We start from the raw sequence: 21,705 nt of genomic DNA, 5'->3' as shown, positions 1-21,705 counted from the left end.
ATGATGTCACAGCTCACCTCCTCCTCCTGTAGAATGATTGATAACACCTCTAGATAACATAGGATCCACCATACACAATAGGTGATATCACAGCTCACCTCCTCCTGTACAATGACTTATAACACCTCTATATACAGTAGATAACACAGGAACCACCATACACAATAGATGATGTCACAGCTCACCTCCTCCTCCTGTAGAATGACTGATAACACCTCTAGATAACATAGGATCCACCATACACAATAGATGATATCACAGCTCACCTCCTCCTCCTGTACAATGACTGATAACACCTCTATATACAGTAGATAACACAGGATCCACCACTCACAATAGGGGATGTCACAGCTCACCTCCTCAGAGATGCCTAGTAAGAGACAGTGTATGACTGCAGAAAAGAAATGGAAGTACGAGTCCAGTATTCGACCTAGTGGCCAGTGTGGAAACTGCAAGATCTCGGCAATACATATTTGAAATTACGATGATACATTTAACATAATAAAACAGATTTAAGCAATCGTCCGTTTAAGGCAAATTGGACGGAGTAATCACTATGCAATGTATGGCGCTGTGCCTGGAAAGCAAACAGACAATCATGATGATCAGGACCCACTGGATCGGTCCCTGGAATCCTCCTGGTCTTTATTTCCATCACAGAGCACAAATCATCCCATACTGTAAACCAGTCATTATATTTGTAGTACAAACCATAGGTGGGCTTCACACAACCCTACGGTGGGGCCGCCTCATTGTAAGGCCCGGCAGCAGTTCTGTGCATGATACTCTGCGGACACGTCCTCTGCTTCACATCTCAAGTCTCTGCTGTTAGTGACAGTCTGCAAGGCCCATGTCGGGCGAGGAGCGATGCTCTGCAGGACGGTATATCACAAAGCACCATGTGGGCCAGGAATGAAGCTCCCGCTATAGAAGCTGAGGGCCAGATAGTGTTAGGTCCACCACGAATGGCCGCAGTGTTCGCAGTCCTCCAGCACGGCGTCCGTGGGCCCGTCCAGTGTCAGATGAAGGTGGCTCTGTGCATGTGCCGCTCCTCCAGCTCTCTGTACAGCGCCTCATTCTCTCTCTGCAGTTTCCATATCCTTTCATTCTGTACGGAAAGTTCCTGTAAGGACACATCCGCCTGTCAGGACAGTCACATCTTGTCACTATGTCTATAGAACCCCCACCGCCGCCAGGGCTGCCCCTTTAAAGGGGTCCTGTCACCAGGTCAAAGGTGTTCACTATTTGCTTATATTTTATTCCGGCGGGTCTCCTAACTATTCCATTACTTTTTTTTTTTTAAAAAACTATATATACCATACGGTTCCAGCGATATGAACCTTTTAATTTAGTGCTATTTTGTCTATTTTGTTTTGTTTTTTTTTACTAAGGGGGCGTGGTTCACAGGGTAATTATGCAGAGCAGCCTAAAGACACGCCCCAGAGGATCCTGTGAATCACACCCCCTTGGAAAGACCCGTATAAATTAGCACTAAATAAGAAGACCATATCTCTGGAACAGAATAGCGAAGAAAAAAAAAAAATAATAATAATCAGGAGAGCAGAGGAAAGTTAGAAGACAATAATCACTGATAGTGCTTCATACACAGGGAGTTAAAAAAAAACTGCCATTTTGGACAACATATAAAAAAAGGATTAAAAAAAAGAAAAAAACCCTAAAACTAAACATAAAAAGTCTGATCTGTAGACAGCATCTTATAGAGTAAATGAAGCTGAACAGTTTGATATAAGGATTAATGGGGAAATATTTAATAGAGCTTAATTATTTTTTTAATTCCTGCTTTTTCTATGCTTAGTAGTCCAGTGGGCGGTCCTAATAAGTCAATAAGACTGCCCACTGGACTTTACTAAAATTAAAAAAAAACCATATTATACAGAATATTTTCCCACAAAACTATATATCACTCTGCTCAGCATCTCCAGCTCTATAACAAGTTGCGCGTAGAGTGCAGAGCATTTCCAAGAGTATAGGTTGCCTTTAAGAAAAAATAATTAAAAAAAAAATCTCCCCTCCATCAAGCATATCCAGTAGGAGCTCTGGCTTTTATTGCCGTCGCTCACTTACCCTGGTCAGAAGTTGGTTCTGGAACTTCAAGGTGGTGATGGGGTCTGGATGCTTGGTTGAGTAAGGGGCTTGTCTCCGATTGACCTAAAAATTCATAGGTGATATATGGTCAAGATATGTTAGCACATAGAGCTGAGGTGTAAAGTATGGGGGAAAACAAATCAGCATCCACAGGATATGGCATAAATCTGTGATAGGTGTAGGTCCCACCTCCCAATTCTTGTCGTAGCTTCGATACTCTCTAAGGTAGGTGAGGGTTCCAGAGATGGAATAGGGACCTATCTTGCATTTATGGCTTATACTGTGGGAATATCTCTTTAAGCTTTATTTATGTAATAGTGGACAACCCCTTTAAAGAGGCCCTGTCATTTTCCATAATGATGTAATGTTTTTAGCTGGTGTAAATCCCGCTGTTCTCCTGATTCCGGCGATGTTTTTCTTTTCTTCCTGAGCCTCTCCGTTCCTGAGATATGGCCTCCTCTTCCTTGTGAATAAATCTAGTGTGGCACCCCTAGGGGTATTTGCCACAAAAATAGTTACTGACAGTAAGTACAAATACTAAAATAGCAAGACTGCACTACCACCTCCGGCCAGAAGGGGGAGCTCCAGAGACTCCCCTTGATCCATTCTGGTCTGAGAGAAGAAATGGCAGTTGGGCTAAGGAGCTGAAAGTGAGAGGTCATACAGTGGAATCTCTAACAGCCCTGTGACTGTTACCAGGCCTAAATCACCGGCCTGAGGAGAAGAGGGATAGAGAAAAAGGACATTGTGAGAACCGGGTAGCATTAATCACTACCCAGAACAGGCGCAAAGACGGATACCGGATCCGTGGCTGTATTCATTATATATAATACAGCAACCGGAAAAACGTGAGGTGATATCAGCTTCACTAGGGCCGGACGCAGCAACAGACACAGAGTTCAGCGGTACTCCCAGAGGGGGTAAACCGATAAAAGGACTCGGGTTGCCCGTCGAACCAGGACCCGGAGGGGACAGATTGGGCCGGCAGCCAGTTCACATACAGCAGCAGGGCCACACAGATATTGCGTACAATAAGAGGCGAAGACCCCGGCAGGGTCAAAGTAACTCAGAGTTCCCATACAGACTCCGGTGACAGGACTGGTTGTAAATCCTTTTATGTTAAAGTAAACTGGTTAAACGTTTCAGTGCCTCAGTCTTTCATTTGGACAATAGCCATCTATCCAGGATCGGGATCGTCACCGCTGGGAGAACCTGCTGCTGATCAAGTAAGTGCCTGTCCCCTCATGATACTCCTTACACTGTGCATTGCCTGAGGCCACAGCACCGGGTCAAGCCACCCGTGACATCCCCCTCAAGAGACAGACTCCATTGGTCCGGTGCTGGGTATCCCGGTCTCCTGGGCGTCACAATTGGCGTCACGAACAGGATCTAGCCAGCCCGTATACCGGGTATTGTGTGCCGTGATTGGAGCCCAAAACTGTGAAAACTGGGATGAAAAATCTTGAAAATTGACTTTATTAAAGAAAAATCCATTCCCCATTGAAAACTATTGAAAGTGACTTTTCCCCATTGGTTATAATGGAGTAAAGATGGCCGCCATCCCCTGAGGTAATCACTTCATAACCGTTAGGCACGAGACTGTTAATTGAGCTACGCCATCACCTGAGCCCCAGTCTAACTGAAAAACTTCAGAATCCGCCATTACAGAGCGCGGTGGGTGGGAGCAGCAGGGGGCGTGTCATTGTGGGCGGCACCAAGCTGAGCGCTCTGACATCAGAGCAAGGGGAAAATCGATCCTGCTGCACAGCGGAACGAATCTACACTATCCCGACGGAAGCGGAGGACCGGAAGGGTCCGGATTAACTAAGGGGGCACAGTATGTCGCAGCACGGAGACGCCGCAGCACCCGGCAACGCTAATGCAGCTGAAAGACAGAGTGTCAATAGAGAGTCCGGCAGCGCAGCGGTGCAAGGAGTGGCGCCCATCATGCCGGTGCTGATGCCATATACCCCGGGTGGCCCATGGCTTCCAATGTATGAAGGTGAGCCTAATACCCTTGACGATTTCAGAGAAAAGATGCTGGCCCATTTTGACATGTTCCCTGTGGGTGAAGTTCAGCGTGTTAGTCTCCTGATGATGCAGTTAAGTGGCCATGCTAAGCGAGAAGTCACAGCATCATGGGCAGCTGATCTAAAAGGCACTGTTGAACGCATATTTGCTGGATTAAAAGCTACATTTGAAACCACGGCCAGCAGCAAAGCTAAAATACGATTCTTTAATTGCAAACAAAAAGCTAATGAGGGCGTGAGAGACTTTGCCTTAAACCTGCAGGAAGCCCTTAAATCACTTACACTGGCTGAACCCATTTTTAACACCGGAGCGGATAAACTGCTAAGAGATCAATTTATTGAGGGACTCTACACCCCTTCTCACCGGGGGCATGTGAGCATGCTTGTTTTTAAGAACCCTGAATTGACATTTGCCCAATTAAAGGAGAGCGCTATACGTCTCCAGCTGGCAGAGGCACCTCGGGATCAGGATCCTGCGCAACCCATGGCAGAGGCACCTCAACAACAGGGAGTGCCAGTGACATCAGCTATGTCTGGGGCCATTGCTAAGCCCCTGGGGCCCAGTACTAATGAGGCTCTTCAACAAAAGCTTGACTCTTTAGCTGATGTTGTTGCTTCAATGGCTAAAACCATGCAGGAGATGAGAGGACACAAGATGGAGTTGGCAAACTGTAGAGAGGATGTTCCATGGATGAGACCCCGGAGATACCCGACATGGAGAGGACGACCCCGCGACCGCTACCAACCGGATGGACAGCCCATTTGCCGCCGTTGCCAGCAGCCGGGCCACTTTGCACGAGATTGTGATTTAAACGGGAATCCCCTGGGAATGCGGGCCGCTTCGCAGGAATGAACTTTCAAGGCCCAACACCCTGGCACGACAGGTACATCGGAGGACGACCCATTATCCCTATCGTGCTGGACGGAATTCCCCTCAACGCTTTGCTGGACACAGGTTCCCAGATTTCATCTATACCGTATATCCTTTATAAGAGGTACTGGGCTGATGCAGATATTGATAAAGGGCCCTCTGATGTTGAACTAGATATATGGGCCAGTAATGGTAAGTTGGTACCGAAACTAGGATTCAGGGAGATGACCATAAAGATTGGTAAAGTAGAACTGAAGAAACAGGGTATAATTGTTGTTGATGTTGACCGGCGGAAATGTGAACCAACTGTATTGATAGGAATGAATGTGTTAGAGAACTGCTTTTCCGAAGTCATTTCTGTCTTACAGCAAATTGCTGAATCTGCCCAATCCTGCCGGCAGAGAGTTCTCCGGAGGGAAATAAAAGTATTGATGTTAAGGCAAGAGGTAGAAGTTGCAGGTGGAGAAATCGGCAGTGTGAGGGTAAGTGATCCAACGTCTATTGTAATCCCACCAAAAACAGAAATGCTGGTATGGTGTAGAGCAGCCATTGGTACTAAGGGACGAGATTATCAAGCCTTAATAGAACCAGTGTACACCGACAGCAGGCCCACTATACTCACAGCACGAGGGATAGTCGAGGTACACCGGGGACGAGTGCCGGTACGACTTTTGAACTGTGGAGAGGAAGAGGTCACTTTGCCAAGGTATGCTACAATGGCAAAGCTATATACTGTTGACAACAATGCCATCACAACCATTGAGCCCTTAGAACCAACCTGTCAGGTGGAAGGCAATGGCTCAGATGGAGAAATGGAGGATTGGTGCCAACAGCTACACGTGGGCATAAATTCAACACCTACCCATCAAAAACAAGGGGTGTATAGGCTAGTGACGGAATATGAACAAGTCTTCAGTAAACACCCATTGGACTTCGGACGGATAGAAGGGGTAGAACACACAATCCCCACAGGTGACCATCCCCCAATAAAAGAAAGATATAGACCCATACCGCCCGCTCACTATCAATGTGCAAAAGATATGCTGAGGGAAATGAAACAGGCCGGGGTAATAAGAGACAGCTGTAGCCCCTGGGCGGCCCCTCTAGTGATTGTCAAAAAAAAGGACGGAACCATGAGAATGTGCGTAGACTACCGGAAGATTAATAACATCACCCATAAAGACGCCTACCCCTTGCCTAGGATAGAAGAGTCCTTAACTGCTTTGAAATCTGCTAATTATTTTTCCACCTTAGACTTAACAAGCGGGTATTGGCAAGTCCCTGTGGCTGAGAGAGATAAGGAAAAGACGGCATTCACCACACCAATGGGTCTATGTGAATTTAATCGCATGCCGTTCGGACTCTGCAACGCATCCGGTACCTTCCAGCGGCTGATGGAATGCTGCCTCGGACACAAGAACTTCGAGACCGTCCTCCTGTACCTAGATGATGTGATCGTCTACTCAAAGACTTACGAACAACACTTAATAGACCTGGCAGAAGTGTTCGAAGCCTTATCCAGGTATGGCATGAAAGTCAAGCCATCCAAATGTCACCTTCTCAAGCCAAAGGTACAGTACCTGGGACACATCGTGAGTTCAGAGGGAGTAGCACCAGATCCCGAGAAAATAAGCGCCATAAGGGATTGGCCAAGACCTACCAGCGCAAAAGAAGTGAGACAATTCCTGGGATTGGTGGGTTACTATCGCAGATTTATAAAAGGATTTACCAAGTTGGCAGCACCCTTGCAAGACACCTTGGTAGGGCAGACGAAGAAACCTTCAAACCGAAACCCTCCTTTTCAGTGGAATGACGAAAGGGAAGACTCCTTTGAACAACTAAAGAAGGCACTAACCGGAGAAGAGGTTCTGGCATACCCAGATTACCATCAACCTTTCATCCTCTACACCGATGCCAGTAATGTGGGACTAGGAGCGGTGCTGTCACAAAAGCAAGAAGGTCGGGAGAAAGTCATCGCCTTTGCAAGTAGAAAGCTCCGGCCTACTGAAAGAAATTCAGAAAATTACAGCTCCTTCAAATTGGAACTACTGGCAGTAGTTTGGGCTGTGACGGAGCGTTTCAAACACTATCTGGCCGCTGCAGAATTTATTGTCTATACTGACAACAATCCGTTGACCCACCTGGACACAGCCAAATTAGGTGCGTTAGAACAGCGATGGATAGCCCGGTTATCTAATTACAACTTCATAATCAAGTATCGAGCAGGTCGCAAGAATGGAAATGCCGATGCCCTATCCCGGATGCCACACTTGAGAGATGTAGAAGAGGAAACGGGGGAGCTTGAAGAAATTGAACTACCAGCCTTCCATCGTCCCAAGGCAAAACATCATCAGTCAAGTACCTATCAGAAACAACAAGAGGTGAATTTTAATCCGTTAGCACACCATAGATGGGCTGACACCCAAGACAGCAATCCGGCTGTGAAGTTGGTGAAGGAACTGTTGACTGAGCAAAGTGCATATCCCGATGAGGATGCCCCAGAAGAGACGCATCAACTCTGGAAAGAGAGAGGCAAAATGTTCCTGTATCAAGGGAAGCTCTGTAGAAGATACACCAATCCGAAAACACATGAATTGGTTTGGCAGATTATTGTGCCTAAACAAGATGTGAAGATGGTCCTCGAAGCTTACCATAATGGTGCTGGTCACTTCGGTTGGAAAAAGTTAGAAGTACTTCTAAGAGAAAGATTATATTGGGTCGGGATGAGAAAATCAATCGAACAGTGGTGCAGAAATTGTGGCCCGTGCAACCTCAGAAGAAACGATCAAAAGAACCAAAGAGCACCACTGCAGCCCATAATCAGCAAACAACCACTTGAACTTGTAGCCATGGACCACGTGAAGTTGACACCAAGCCGGTCCGGCTATGTCTATGCCTTGACCATCGTGGACCATTATTCACGTTTCTTGGTAGTAGTACCCGTAAAAGATCTGACAGCAAAAACAGCAGCCAAAGCGTTCCAAACGTACTTTTGTAGACCCCATGGATATCCGGAACAGGTTCTCACCGACCAAGGTACAGCCTTTGAATCAGAGATCTTCAGAGAATTCTGTAATATGTATGGTTGCAAAAAGATCCGGACGACGGCCTATCATCCACAAACAAACGGCTTATGCGAGAAGATGAACCATATTGTAATAGACCTACTAAAGACTTTACCTGAGACAGAAAGGAATCAATGGCCAGAGAAATTGCCTGACTTGGTGGATCTGTATAATCATGTCCCGGTGAGCTCCACCAACTGCACCCCAGCTTACCTTATGCGTGCAAGACCCGGCCAATTACCAATCGATCTAGAAATGGGAATTCTGAAACCAGACTCAGAAATTCAAGACTCCAATTGGGATATCATACGGCAAAAGCAGTATCGCCAAGTGCAAGAGAGTGTGGAAAGAAGCCTTCAGCAAACTAGAGAAAGACAAGAGCGAACTTTCAACCAGAATGCTCTAGCGACCCCATTAAGACCGGGTGACCAAGTGCTCAAGAGAAATCGTCGAACCAATAAACTGGACAATCAGTGGGAAGCCGTACCCTACACAGTTTTACCAACAAGAGTGGATAATCCTAAAATGTGTCTCATTAGCAAAAACGGAGGCTTAACATCTGTACTAGTGTCAAGAGACAATCTTAAATTATGTCCGGAAGCATTGAAAGAGCCAGACGTTGTCCAGCCAGAACCAGAAGTTATTCAACCCATACAGGTTCAACCAGTAAAGGAAAAAGAAGAGGAAGTGTATCACACCTGTATAGGAGACTTTCCCAAAACCCTACTAACATACCATGGTGCAGTAGTGGTTCCCATGGTGGCCTTTTACCCAACACCGAACCCAATACCAGAAGTCCCAAGACAGGAAGAGGCTGACCCCGTACTACAGGAGGTTCCAGGCCAGGAAGAACAGATTCCTGGTCAGAGTAATCCCATTCACGGTGGACTTGCCAACTCCATAGTCGTGGAATTATCTTTAGCAGAGCGGGCAGATACTACATCTGCAGTAGACAGTAGTACACCACATGAAGAGACACCGCTATTACGTAGATCACAGCGTAGTACCCAGGGTCAATTACCGGCCAGGTATGCAGATTACCAACTATAAAGCTCATAATGTGAATTGTATATATGTTATGCCGTATATAGTTAAACAGAAAATGTAGTATAGTCATTGTTATCAGTCTGCAACGTTTAAGCCCAATGCCTACAGAGACTTGTCTGTATGAACTTATTGCATATTCTTGAACTTTTTATCAGCCCGGAGGCACTAAATCAAAGCTCCGGAAAGACTGCTTTTTGAACTTTGCTTTTTGCTCTTTTTGAACTTTCTTTAGACTTTATATTGATAACTCCGTTGGAAAAATGGAACTAAATTCCTGGACACAAAGTGCAGTGCCTTTCCTAATACCTTCAAGGATAGAACTGTATTAATGGACGCTATTTGAAGTGACTTTTTACAGAACTCTATTTTTGTTTCCTTGAGTGGTTTTTTGTAACTTTTCATTTTTAAGACTCTGTACATATTAATTGTTATTTCAAAATGTTATTGTCCCACAGTCCCGGAGTACTGTTCTTAACTAAGGGGGAATGTGGCACCCCTAGGGGTATTTGCCACAAAAATAGTTACTGACAGTAAGTACAAATACTAAAATAGCAAGACTGCACTACCACCTCCGGCCAGAAGGGGGAGCTCCAGAGACTCCCCTTGATCCATTCTGGTCTGAGAGAAGAAATGGCAGTTGGGCTAAGGAGCTGAAAGTGAGAGGTCATACAGTGGAATCTCTAACAGCCCTGTGACTGTTACCAGGCCTAAATCACCGGCCTGAGGAGAAGAGGGATAGAGAAAAAGGACATTGTGAGAACCGGGTAGCATTAATCACTACCCAGAACAGGCGCAAAGACGGATACCGGATCCGTGGCTGTATTCATTATATATAATACAGCAACCGGAAAAACGTGAGGTGATATCAGCTTCACTAGGGCCGGACGCAGCAACAGACACAGAGTTCAGCGGTACTCCCAGAGGGGGTAAACCGATAAAAGGACTCGGGTTGCCCGTCGAACCAGGACCCGGAGGGGACAGATTGGGCCGGCAGCCAGTTCACATACAGCAGCAGGGCCACACAGAAATTGCGCACAATAAGAGGCGAAGACCCCGGCAGGGTCAAAGTAACTCAGAGTTCCCATACAGACTCCGGTGACAGGACTGGTTGTAAATCCTTTTATGTTAAAGTAAACTGGTTAAACGTTTCAGTGCCTCAGTCTTTCATTTGGACAATAGCCATCTATCCAGGATCGGGATCGTCACCGCTGGGAGAACCTGCTGCTGATCAAGTAAGTGCCTGTCCCCTCATGATACTCCTTACACTGTGCATTGCCTGAGGCCACAGCACCGGGTCAAGCCACCCGTGACATCCCCCTCAAGAGACAGACTCCATTGGTCCGGTGCTGGGTATCCCGGTCTCCTGGGCGTCACACTAGTCTAGTTATCCAAATGGGCGTGATCTTCAAGAAGACTCCCGTAGGGAAGCGTTGGGAACCACACCCTTTTGGATAAAAGGAGTATATCTATATGTAAGGAATAGGTGGCCATATCTCAGGAATGGAGAGGCCCAGGAACACAAGAAAAACATTGCCGGAATCAGGAGAACAGCGGCATTCTCACCAGATAAGAAAATACATATTTATGGCAGGTCCACAAGTAAGTATTAGCGTCTGCCACCTTTTCAGGAGGTGAGATGAGGTCACTCAAGAATCTGTTGACTTCTTGGATCTGCACCAAAACCGTGGAGCCGAGGAGAGGAGGCGGCGGGATCTGGTCCTGAGGAGAAGCATAGTGTCAAGTTTATACTGTACTAATCTACTGGGCATTGAGTATAGGGGGGCAAGGGGACAGTGGTGCGGGGTAATATAACTGGTGGGAGTCCATCATCTCATAAAAAGACATAAATGGCGATATCCATACCAAGGTGCCCGGCCAATCCCTCTGCTGCTCGGAGACCTGTAGACGCTCCCGGTACCAGTCCCGGGCACGGTCCACCAGTTGGACACCGTCTAGAAGAGCGTCTCGCTCTTGCTCCAGTTCTTTCATACGACGCAGCTGTAGGAAAAAAAAGAGTTTTCACAACGTGTCGTGACATTACAGAACAGGGAGTGAATGGGCGGACGAGGAATGTTCTACAGAAAGGAGAGAAAACAGAACAGACCGGCAGGAGGAATTACAGGATCATTAATCTGTAGTTCTAGCAATGAAATTCTTAATAAGACAGAAACAGACAAACATAATACTACAGATAATAGATATGCAACAATAGAGATGTAAGATAGATAATAGATAGATCGATAGATAGATAATAGATAGATCGATAGATAGTAAATAGTTAGATAGATAATAGATAGATAATAGACAGATAGATAGATAATAGATACAGTATATAATAGATAGATAGTAGACAGATAGATAATAGATAAATAGATAGATAATAAATAGATAGATAATAGATACATAATAGATAGATAATAAATAGATAGATAATAGATAGATACTAGATAGATATATAGATATTAAATAGATAGATAATAGATAGATAAATAATAGGTAGATGATAGAAAGATAGAGATAAACAGATAGATAATAAATACATGACAGAAACATAGTGTGAAGCTATGAAGGGGATCTGTCGCGGCTCCCGGGTAACACTGCTGCAGGGAGAGCTGCACACAGCAGCAAGGGAGCTGAGCAAAACGCCAGGTTACTAACCAGGTAACAAACAGAGTGGGAGGTGGTCGGGGGCAGAGCCAAACGTCGGGATACAGAGGAGACGATACACACAGGAGAATAGTCAAACAAGCTAAGATCAGAACCAGGGGATCAAGAAGTATGAAAGGGGAGAGACGGGATTGTCAGAAGAGAAGCCAGAGGTCAGAAATCCAAAAGAACAAACGAGCAGAATAACGCACGGAGAGCAAGGAACACAAATGCAAACCGATCAAACACTCCAGAGGTCAGGCATATAGACAAGACATAAGTATAGCTGACAGGGAATCCTAGTCTGGAGTGAGTATAAATACCCCTCCCAGATCGAAAAGGAGGCCAGAAGAATTAACCATGAGAGAACAGGACAGTAACATATGTCCTAACCATGACAGGATCATATGCGAGGGTCGATGTGTGTTTCCCAGGATGTGGACGGAGTCCTATTAAACCCGCTGGAGGGCCTTGTGTTCACAGCAGGACGCCTGGGAGTCACAAGGCAAAATAAAAGAAAGAGTGGATTTGGTCCAAGTAGTGACTCAGTCAGTTTAATGGGTTTTCCTAACAAGGGCTTTTATTTTTTAGAGGGATCTGCAGGTTTTGTAGAGGGGTGAATCCCTCTCTCCACTCCGGGTTTTGGAAGTGTCTCTATGACCACAATACCATTTAAATCTGTCAGTTTTTGGTTTGAGGGTGTCAGTTTGGAGTTTGCAAATTGCAGAGGAGGTGACTCTGTGCAACCTAGGTCTGTGTGGAGATAACACAGAGCCAGGGAACTCAAGGCGACTGATGCACCCAAAAGACACGGCGGTGCCATCATCCACGGCAACAGGTTCTGTGTTCTGGACTGTGTTTACTGAAACCCGACTGCAATCCGGACGACATCATTCCTTTGTGTGAGTTTTTTCGACATTAAAGACATTTGCTTTGAATTTTCCTGTGGTCCCTTTCTATCTGTCACACTGCACCTACCCCGCTGTACTAGAATAGATAAATGATTGATAGATAGATAGATAGATAGATAGATAGATAGATAGATAGATAGATAGATCATAGATAGATATGAGCAAGCACTAAAATGCTTGGGTGCTCGTTGCTCAAACCGGGCAATTCCTAATACTCTCATGCTCGTTTTACGAGTATAATAGGAGTCAATGGGAAAGCCAACCTTTTTTCCACCAGACCCTACAAAGAGGTCTAGGGAGCAGTGAAAATGTTGAAATGAATAGGAAAAGTGCTGAATTGAAGGAGAACATCATGGGGAAGACCCCTGGAAGCATCTCTGCCTCCCAGATCACTGCTGAGAACAATGGTGTCACACTTTTACTCCACTTTAAGGAGTGATAATAAAACATTCCAAATCAACAAGAAATTGCATTTTACAGGAAAAATGTTAAGAAACAATTATTCCTGTATACTGACTTATATATAAGGCAAAATTTAAAAAGAATTTAGAAAAAAATATAATTTAACTAAACCATAATTTAATTTCTTATTAAAAATAAGAAATGTCAGTTTAATTTATGAAGGAAGCAAGAACTGCCAAAAATTAGGGACTCTGATACACTCTCTGTTAGACATAATAAAGGAGGATCTCATAGACATTCTGTTCACATTGTCATGTACTGGTACTCTTAGATTCTTAATTCTATGCACTAAGCGCAAATCATGCCAAAAATTGCAAGCAGGGTCATCCATACAACATTGAAGACATCAACTGTATTGCCTCATTCAAATATTGTGAATAAAGTGTAATTGTGGTACTCCTACACTCATTAAGGCTTTACACAAAGTGCAAAGCCAGGAAAAAATGATAAGTAGGGTCATTCATAGACCCTAGAAGGCAACAATTGGCAGGCCTCATTCAAATATAAAACATTGAAAACACTTTATATGATGTGCTGCTATTATCTGGTGGTGTGTAAAAGTCAGGTCTAAGCCAGGCTTTGTTCATTGTTATCAGAGTGAGTCTGTCAGCACTTTCCGTTGACAGGCAAAAGGGCCTGTCAGTTATGACACCCCCACACCACCCCGTGGCACTAAAAATCTGCTCAGAAGAGATGCTAGTGGCAGGGCAGCACATCACCTCCATGTCATAGAGCAGTGGTCCCCAACCTTTATGACCTTGAGAGCCACATTCAGCTTAGAGAGAGCGTCGCGAGCCACATTCAGCACTGACAGAGGGTCGCGAGCCACATCCAGCTCCCACCCCCTTCAAAAGTAGTGTCAACCAAAGCCCCAATTACAGATATAATGATAACCAAAGCTTTTCCACAGAAATCAGTCCAGAGCAGTACACTGAGATCCAGGGGTTCCCACAATATCCCCATTCAGTATTCTCCCAATGACACTGTCACATCCAGCTTTGAGAACCTCCTCTAACAGGTAGTACAAACCTCCAGTATATCATACCTAAAACATCTCTAAACCCCTAAGACCAGTAAATGTGCATCCATATCTGCAATTCTGTGCAGGCCTACTCACAAAATTCACCATTTTGAGATGCGGTCTTCATACCGGTTTGCTAGACCTGGACCTAATGCATCAAGCCTGCAGACAGTCGTGAGCCACAATTCATGGGTCCGCGAGCCACATGTGGCTCCCGAGCTACAGGTTGGGGAGCCCTGTCATAGAGGAACAGCTCTTGCTAGGTACTGAGCTGTCAAACCCAATAGCTGAATGTCGCAAAGGAATTAGGGAGTGCGCTGGTTTGGTTGGACAGGTATTGCTTGACCCTTTTTTAGAACTTTTCCCTTCTTGCCAAAAATATCTTGAGGGCATGTACGCTGGGAGGGTGTCATGAAATTGTGCGACTTTATATTTTGTACCTAAATTCTTGCCTATACTTACCTGTGTGCTATAGCGGTACTTCCCTTTTGGATCCCCAACGAAATCCTGCATAAGTAGTGATAATCTGTTTTCATTTTAATGTGTTGTTATTTATTGTTAATAAAATGTGTTTATTTAAGTCTAATATACTCTATGATTCCCCTGTTTGCCCTACTCAACCTATCTGGGTTTTTGATTTATATTGCTGAGTTATTTTGACTCTATTCTAATCCCATTGTGCAGGGAATTTCAGTGTCTAATATATGTGACAAAAGTCAATTTTTGAACACCCAAATTTCTACACCTTTACCAGACCAATTTTGGATTTTATTTCAAACCAAATAAAATTCACACAAACCAAGTCGTACAGTATATGTGACAATAGTCAATTTTTGGACAAAAAAAATTATTTAATTAGCGGTTTGTAAAAATGTTATCCCACTGTAATTTTACACAAAGCACGTTAAGGCTACTTTCACACTAGCGTCGGAATCTCCCCGTCGCAATGCGGTAATAGGTCGTTTAGAGAACCTTTTCTTGATATGCTAATTTATTGAGACAGGTTTTTTGGGTTATCAGGAGTTGTATGCCAAAATCATCAGTATTAAAACAATAAAAGACCTGACAAATTTCAGTTGGTGGATAATGAATCTATAATATATGAAAGTTTAATTGTAATCATTACATTATGGTAAATAATTAAATTTAACACTATATGCTAATTTTTTGAGAAGGACCTGTATGTCCTATGGGGAACAGTTAAAGGATCTGGGAATATTTAGCTTGCAAAAAAAAGGCTAAGAGGAGACTGTCTATAAATATCTGAAGGGCTGTCTCAGTGTAGAGGGCTCATAATTATTCTCATTTGCACATGGAAACACGATAAGCAATGGAATTAAACTGAAAGGGAGAAGATACAGATTAGATATTAGAAAAAGCTTTTTGACAGTGAGGGTGATCAATGAGTGGAACAGGCGGCCACGAGAGGTTGTGAGTTCTCCTTCAATGGAAGTTTTCAAACAGAGGCTGGACAGACATCTGTCTGAGATGGTTTAGTGAAACCTGCATTGAGCAGGGGGTCGGACACGATGACCTTTGAGGTCCCTTCCAACTCTATCATTCTATGATTCTATGATGTATTTTTTAACCCCTTCCCGACCTGTGACGCCATGTAGGTGTCATGAAAGCCGGTGGCAATCCGACCTGTGACGCCTATGTGTTCCTCCCCCACCCCCCCCCACCCCCGCGACTACGATCGCTCTGATTGGCTGTTGAAAGTGAAACAGCCAATCAGAGCAATTGGTAATATTTCACCTATGAAAACGGGTGAAATATTACAATCCAGCCATGGCCGATGCTGCAATATCACCCCCATAGGTAGGGACAATAATAAAATAAAGAAAATATATTTACTTTTATTTTTCCACTAGGGTTAGGGTTAAAAATAGGGTTAGAGTTAGAACTAGGGTTAGGGTTAGAACTAGGGTTAGGGTTAGAATTAGGCTATGTGCACACGGTGCGGATTTGGCTGCGGATCTGCAGCGGATTGGCCGCTGCGGATTCGTAGCAGTGTTCCATCAGGTTTACAGTACCATGTAAACCTATGAAAAACCAAATCCGCTGTGCTCATGGTGCAGAAAATGCCGCGCGGAAACGCCCTGCTGTGTGCCCAAACAGTGGTTTACCCCCACATGTGAGGTATCAGTGTACTCAGGAGAAATTGCCCAATAAATTTTAGGATCCATTTTATCCTGCTGCCCATGTGGAAATGAACAAATTGAGGCTAAAACACATTTTTTTGTGAAAAAAAAAGTACTTTTTCATTTTTACGGATCAATTTGTGAAGCACCTGGGGGTTCAAAGTGCTCACTATGCATCTAGATAAGTCCCTTGAGGGGTCTAGTTTCTAAAATGGGGTCACTTGTGGGGGAGCTCCAATCTTTAGGTACACAGGGGCTCTCCAAACGTGACATGGTGTCCGCTAACGATTGGAGCAAATCTTTCATTCAAAAGTCAAATGGCGCGCCTTCCCTTCCGAGCCCTGCCGTGTGCACAAACAGTGGTTTGTGACTACATATGAGGTATTGGTGTACTCAGGAGAAATTGCCCAACACATTTTAGAATCCATTTTATCCTGTTGCCCATGTGAAAATGAAAAAATTGAGGCTAAAAGAATTTTTTTGTGAAAAAAAGTACTTTTTCATTTTTACGGATCAATTTGTGAAGCACCTGGCGGTTCAAAGTGCTCACTATGCATCTAGATAAGCTCCTTGGGGGGGTCTAGTTTCCAAAATGGGGTCACTTGTGGGGGATCTCCAATGTTTAGGCACACAGGGGCTCTCCAGACGCCAATATTTCATTGAAAATGTCAAATGGCGCTCCTTCCCTTCCGAGCACTGTCGTGCACCCAAACAGTGGTTCCCCCCCACATATGGTGTATCGGCGTACTCAGGACAAATTGTACAAAAACTTTTGGGGTCCAATTTCTCTTTTTACCCTTGGGAAAATAAAAAAATTGTTGCTAAAATATCATTTTTGTGACTAAAAAGTTAAATGTTCATTTTTTTCTTCCATGTTGCTTCTGCTGCTGTGAAGCACCTGAAGGGTTAATAAGCTTTTTGAATGTGGTTTTGAGCACCTTGAGGGGTGCAGTTTTTAGAATGGTGTCTCTTTTGGGTATTTTCAGCCATATAGACCCCTCAAACTGACTTCAAATGTGAGGTGGTGCCTAAAACAAATGGTTTTGTAAATTTCGTTGTAAAAATGAGAAATCGCTGGTCAAATTTTAACCCTTATAACTTTGTTTCCAAAATTGTGCTGATGTAAAGTAGACATGTGGGTAATGTTATTTATTAACTACTTTTTGTCACATAACTATCTCGTTTAACAGAATAAAAATTCAAAATTTGAAAATTGCGAAATGTTCAAAATTTTCGCCAAATTTCCATTTTTTTCACAAATAAACGCAAAAATTATCGACCTAGATTTACCACTAACATGAAGCCCAATATGTCACGAAAAAACATTCTCAGAACCGCTAGGATCTGTTAAAGCGTTCCTGAGCTATTAGCTCATAAAGGGACACTGGTCATTAAGGTCAAAATAGGCTGGGTCATGAAGGGGTTAACAAGTTTTTTGAGTGTTATATACCACCGAAATGTACCCCAGAAAACATAATAGTGTATGGATGACTAATTGAATCCAGATACATTTTTGAACTTTTTTTGGATGTCTAGATATCACAGAAATTTACCCCAGACCACAGAATAGTGTACGGGTGAGAAATTTAACCCAGCCAAATTTTTTAACGCTTTTCTTGCGTTTCATATACCACTGTAATGTACCAATAACCATATTAAACTGTATGTATGACTAATTGAATCCATAAATAAATTTGGTACATAGATATTTTGAAAGTGTAGTTTATGTACTTCTGAACTCATAAAGGCTTTTCACAAAGTACAAAGCTAGGAAAAAATTATAAGGACCGTCATCCAAAGACCCCTGAAAGGCAACAACAGGCAGGCCTCATTCAAATATTTTAAAAGTGTAGTTGCTGTACTCCCACACTCATAAATGCTTTGCGCAAAGTACATAGCCCGGAAAAAATTATAAGGAGGGTAAGACAGTAATCCTCCCTAAGGTGTCTCTGGCCAATAGCCTAGAGACCTCTAATTCTTAAGGCGTCCTCACCCATTGGAGGATGCCTGAACAAACATACTTCCTCAGTCAGTACCTTGCTGCTGAGGTGCCTGGTTCTGTTTCTGTGTCCGCCACCCAGTGGGGCGTAGTACCCTGGTCTGTGTTTGCCACCCAGTGGGGCATCATACCCTGGTATGAATCTGTGTTCCGTTACTTCTGTGTCTGAACTCTGGTCTATAAACATAAGGATGAATGACCTCGGAGAGATCAAAACATCCAACACCGCGGAGACACCATCATGTGTTTCTCAATGCAGTGATCCAGAACACTGTCCCCATCCCTTATGGGAAATATGCAAATGCATGTAGAAAAGCCGTGGAGACACCATCACGTGTTTCTCAACGCAAGCAATAAATAGCCAGGTCTTACTCCACACTGATGAGGGGCAAATACCCCGAAACAGCTGTCTGTGGATGGATACCATGTTTTGGCATAGGTGGTTTTCCTTTTAGATGCTGCCCTTCCCGTGGTTGTTCCTTCCAGGTGAAAGACGTGAGAAACACGTGATGGTGTCTCCGCGGCTTTTCTACATGAACTCTGGTCTATGTCCATTTCTGTCTGAACTCTGGTTTATGTCTGTTCCTGTTCCTGCTTTGGTTGTTGCCATTCACACTCTGTTGTGTGTATCTCTGCGCTATCTCTCTGCTCTGCTTGCCACTATCTGTGGTTCTGCACTTCTCTGCTCTGGTTGCCACTACCCGTGGCTCTGTGCTTCTCTGCTTTGCTCACCACTACCTGTGGCTCTGTGCCTCTTTGCTTTGCTCACCACAACCTGTGGCTCTGTGCCTTCTGGCTCTTGGCTCCACCTCCAGCATCTCTGCTCTTGGCTCCGCCTCCAGCATCTCCGCTCTTGGCTCGCCTCCAGTGTCTCCGCTCTTGGCTCCGCCTCCAGCATCTCCGCTCTTGGCTCCGCCTCTAGTGTCACCGTCCTTAGCTCCTCCCTCTCCTTCTTTGCCTTCTCCTCCTTTACTCCGGCTTCCTCTTCTCTGCTCTTAGTTCAGTCTTCTCCTTCTCTGCTCTTTCCTGCGTTTCTGTTCTTGGCTCCGCCTCCTGCTCTTAACTCCACCTCCTGTGGTTCTGCTTCGCATCCGCTTTTGACGCCTTGCTCTATCTCTGTTTGCAACTTGCCGTACAGGTCTTTACCTGTCTCTTTATATTTACCAGTCCGAACAGGTCCCTACCTGTTTCCATATACCCTCCAGTCTGAACAGGATCTTACCTGTCTCCATAAACCCGCCTGTCTGCCAGAGTGCCAGCCATGCCCGTCTGCCTGCCAGTATCTCATTCAAGCTAGTCTGCCCGTCAGAGCCTCTGCCGTACCCGTCCATCAGCCAGTGTCACTGCCGTGCCTGCCTGTGTCATGTCCCCCCGTGGGATCAGCATCCACAATTAGACTCCACCATGGAGTGGTACCTTGTAGCTACCTGCCGCACAAGTCTGACCTCACCATCAGAGGCTTCAGCGAACACCTAGGAAGCTGCTTAGTTACGCCCCTTCCAGGGAAGTCTGGTCTGTGGTCCAGTGGGGCCACACCCCCGCACGCCTGCGCCAACCAGTCTGGGCGCGAGCATTACATCCTGCATCGGGAGGCTAGGGGGTCTGCCTCCACCTGCTTCCTGGAGCATGATTTCCAGGTGCCTGAGCTGTAAGTGACTCAGCTTACAGTAGTACCGGAGCCTCCAGAATATAGAAATGGGCAACAGCCCCCTGTGTCACCTGCAACATCATCTGCTCCCAAATAGAAGGTGGGGAGCCCCAAGGAAAGTACGATCTCTCTGAGGTGGTAGTAGCCCTGTCTTGAGTCGCCTATAGGAGCCCCCGTTAATTCTTCAAGAATGGTTCATCCTGATCCCTTCCCTCTGGGATCACACCTACTACAAACCAGAGATGTTAACCCTCCATTTTGAGGAACATGACCTTGGCTCCAGCAGTCAGCTCTTACAGCTTTCGAGGCAAGTGTTCAGTTTCTACTGCCCGATGGTTGAACGAGATGTGATGATGAGTCCCAAACTCTTTAATGGACCCCCTTTTCTGCTGACAGTCGTAAGTACCGACCACACTCCAGGATGCCAACTCTTGGTACCTTTGCAGCTAGAGGGTCTAATAATGTTTCTCCAGACCTGGTGCTGGTTCGCCTCCTTGTTTCGTCTGACCAGCCTAGGCCTCGCAGTTCACTCACCAGTTCCTGGATCCTGGCTCTCCCATCCGCAGTCCGCAAGAATCTCAGCGGTAGAGGATGTGACCGGGGTTCAGGCCTTTATGGTTCCGGGAAATCGCCAGGATCAGGACCATAGGATCGGACATCTCTGCTGTTGCACCAGCTTCTGCATAGTGTCACTGTAGGTGGGGGCACATTTCTCTGTGGGATCATTCACCGTGTGTCACTGTAGGTGGGGGCACTTTCTCTATGGGATCCTCCACCATGTGTCACTGTAGGTGGGGGACACTTTCCTCTATAGGTTCCTCCACTATGTGTCACTGTAGGTGGGGGCACTTTTCTCTATGGGATCCTCCACCATGTGTCACTATAGGTGGGGGACACTTTCCTCTATAGGTTCCTCCACTATGTGTCACTGTGGGTGGGGGTACTTTTCTCTATAAGGTCTTCTGCCATGAGTCACTGTTTTTATTTTGTTATTTCAGGAGTTAAGTTAGAGGAGCCAATAATGTTCACCAAAACTGTAGACAGATAGATAGATAGATAGATAGATAGATAGATAGATAGATAGATAGATAGGCATGTTGCAACCTAACATTCACTTGATGTGAATATAGAATCCAGGAACAGAATATTTGTTGAATTACTATATTCCAGATGGATGAACCTGCCTAACATGTCTAGCAATTTATCATTTCAACTAAAAATAAAAGCAAGAAAAAAAAACATTTGCAGAATCCTTTGTCTACCTGTATCAGGTGACCAGAGCACATATCGCTTTGAGGATATGTAAGAAATTCATCAGTACCGAATTTGGGCTTATAGATGTGAAGCCTGAGGCTTTCTCTATAGATGTGTTTATAAGGTTACACCTATAGGCAGCAGTTCTGCATTGCTTTGTATAGATTTTCCCTCTGGCAATAGCTGGAAAATTACCATTTTTTTAAAAAAAGTGTAGCAGTATTATATCCATGAAAGCAGTGACATATTTATTACACAACCTCTGAATGTCTTGAATTCTTAAAATATGTCTATACATGATACAAGGACGTACGCAGGAATGCTGATTAGCAATAGAAAAGTCAGTAAAAGATAATTCTGCCACATTTATCTAATATATAAAGCTGAATGTGTGTGTGTATGTGTGTATGTCCGGGATTGGCATCTGCACCGTCGCAGCTACAGCCACAAAACTTTGCACAGTCACACGTCTGGACCCCAAGAGCGTCATAGGCTATGTTGTGA

The 21,705-nt window shown here is 44.7% G+C and overlaps 1 protein-coding gene across 2 annotated transcripts in view; it reads right to left on the bottom strand.

Moving 5' to 3' along the window:
- Window positions 1-599: 599 nt before the first annotated feature.
- Window positions 600-21,705, bottom strand: part of LOC138661655 (suppressor APC domain-containing protein 2-like) — a 36,932-nt gene continuing 15,826 nt past the window's right edge. For both annotated transcript variants that reach the window (XM_069746492.1, XM_069746491.1), the window contains 4 exons: window positions 10,983-11,117; window positions 10,740-10,838; window positions 2,086-2,169; window positions 600-1,123 (listed from right to left, as the gene is read on the bottom strand). In XM_069746492.1, the coding sequence (XP_069602593.1) occupies window positions 1,019-1,123; window positions 2,086-2,169; window positions 10,740-10,838; window positions 10,983-11,117 (423 nt within the window). In that variant the 3' untranslated portion in view covers window positions 600-1,018. The remainder of the gene's footprint in view (window positions 1,124-2,085; window positions 2,170-10,739; window positions 10,839-10,982; window positions 11,118-21,705) is intronic.

Source organism: Ranitomeya imitator, chromosome 2 (assembly GCF_032444005.1).
Source record: "Ranitomeya imitator isolate aRanImi1 chromosome 2, aRanImi1.pri, whole genome shotgun sequence".
Lineage (NCBI taxonomy): Eukaryota > Metazoa > Chordata > Amphibia > Anura > Dendrobatidae > Ranitomeya > Ranitomeya imitator.
This window is presented reverse-complemented; position numbering and strand designations above follow the sequence as displayed.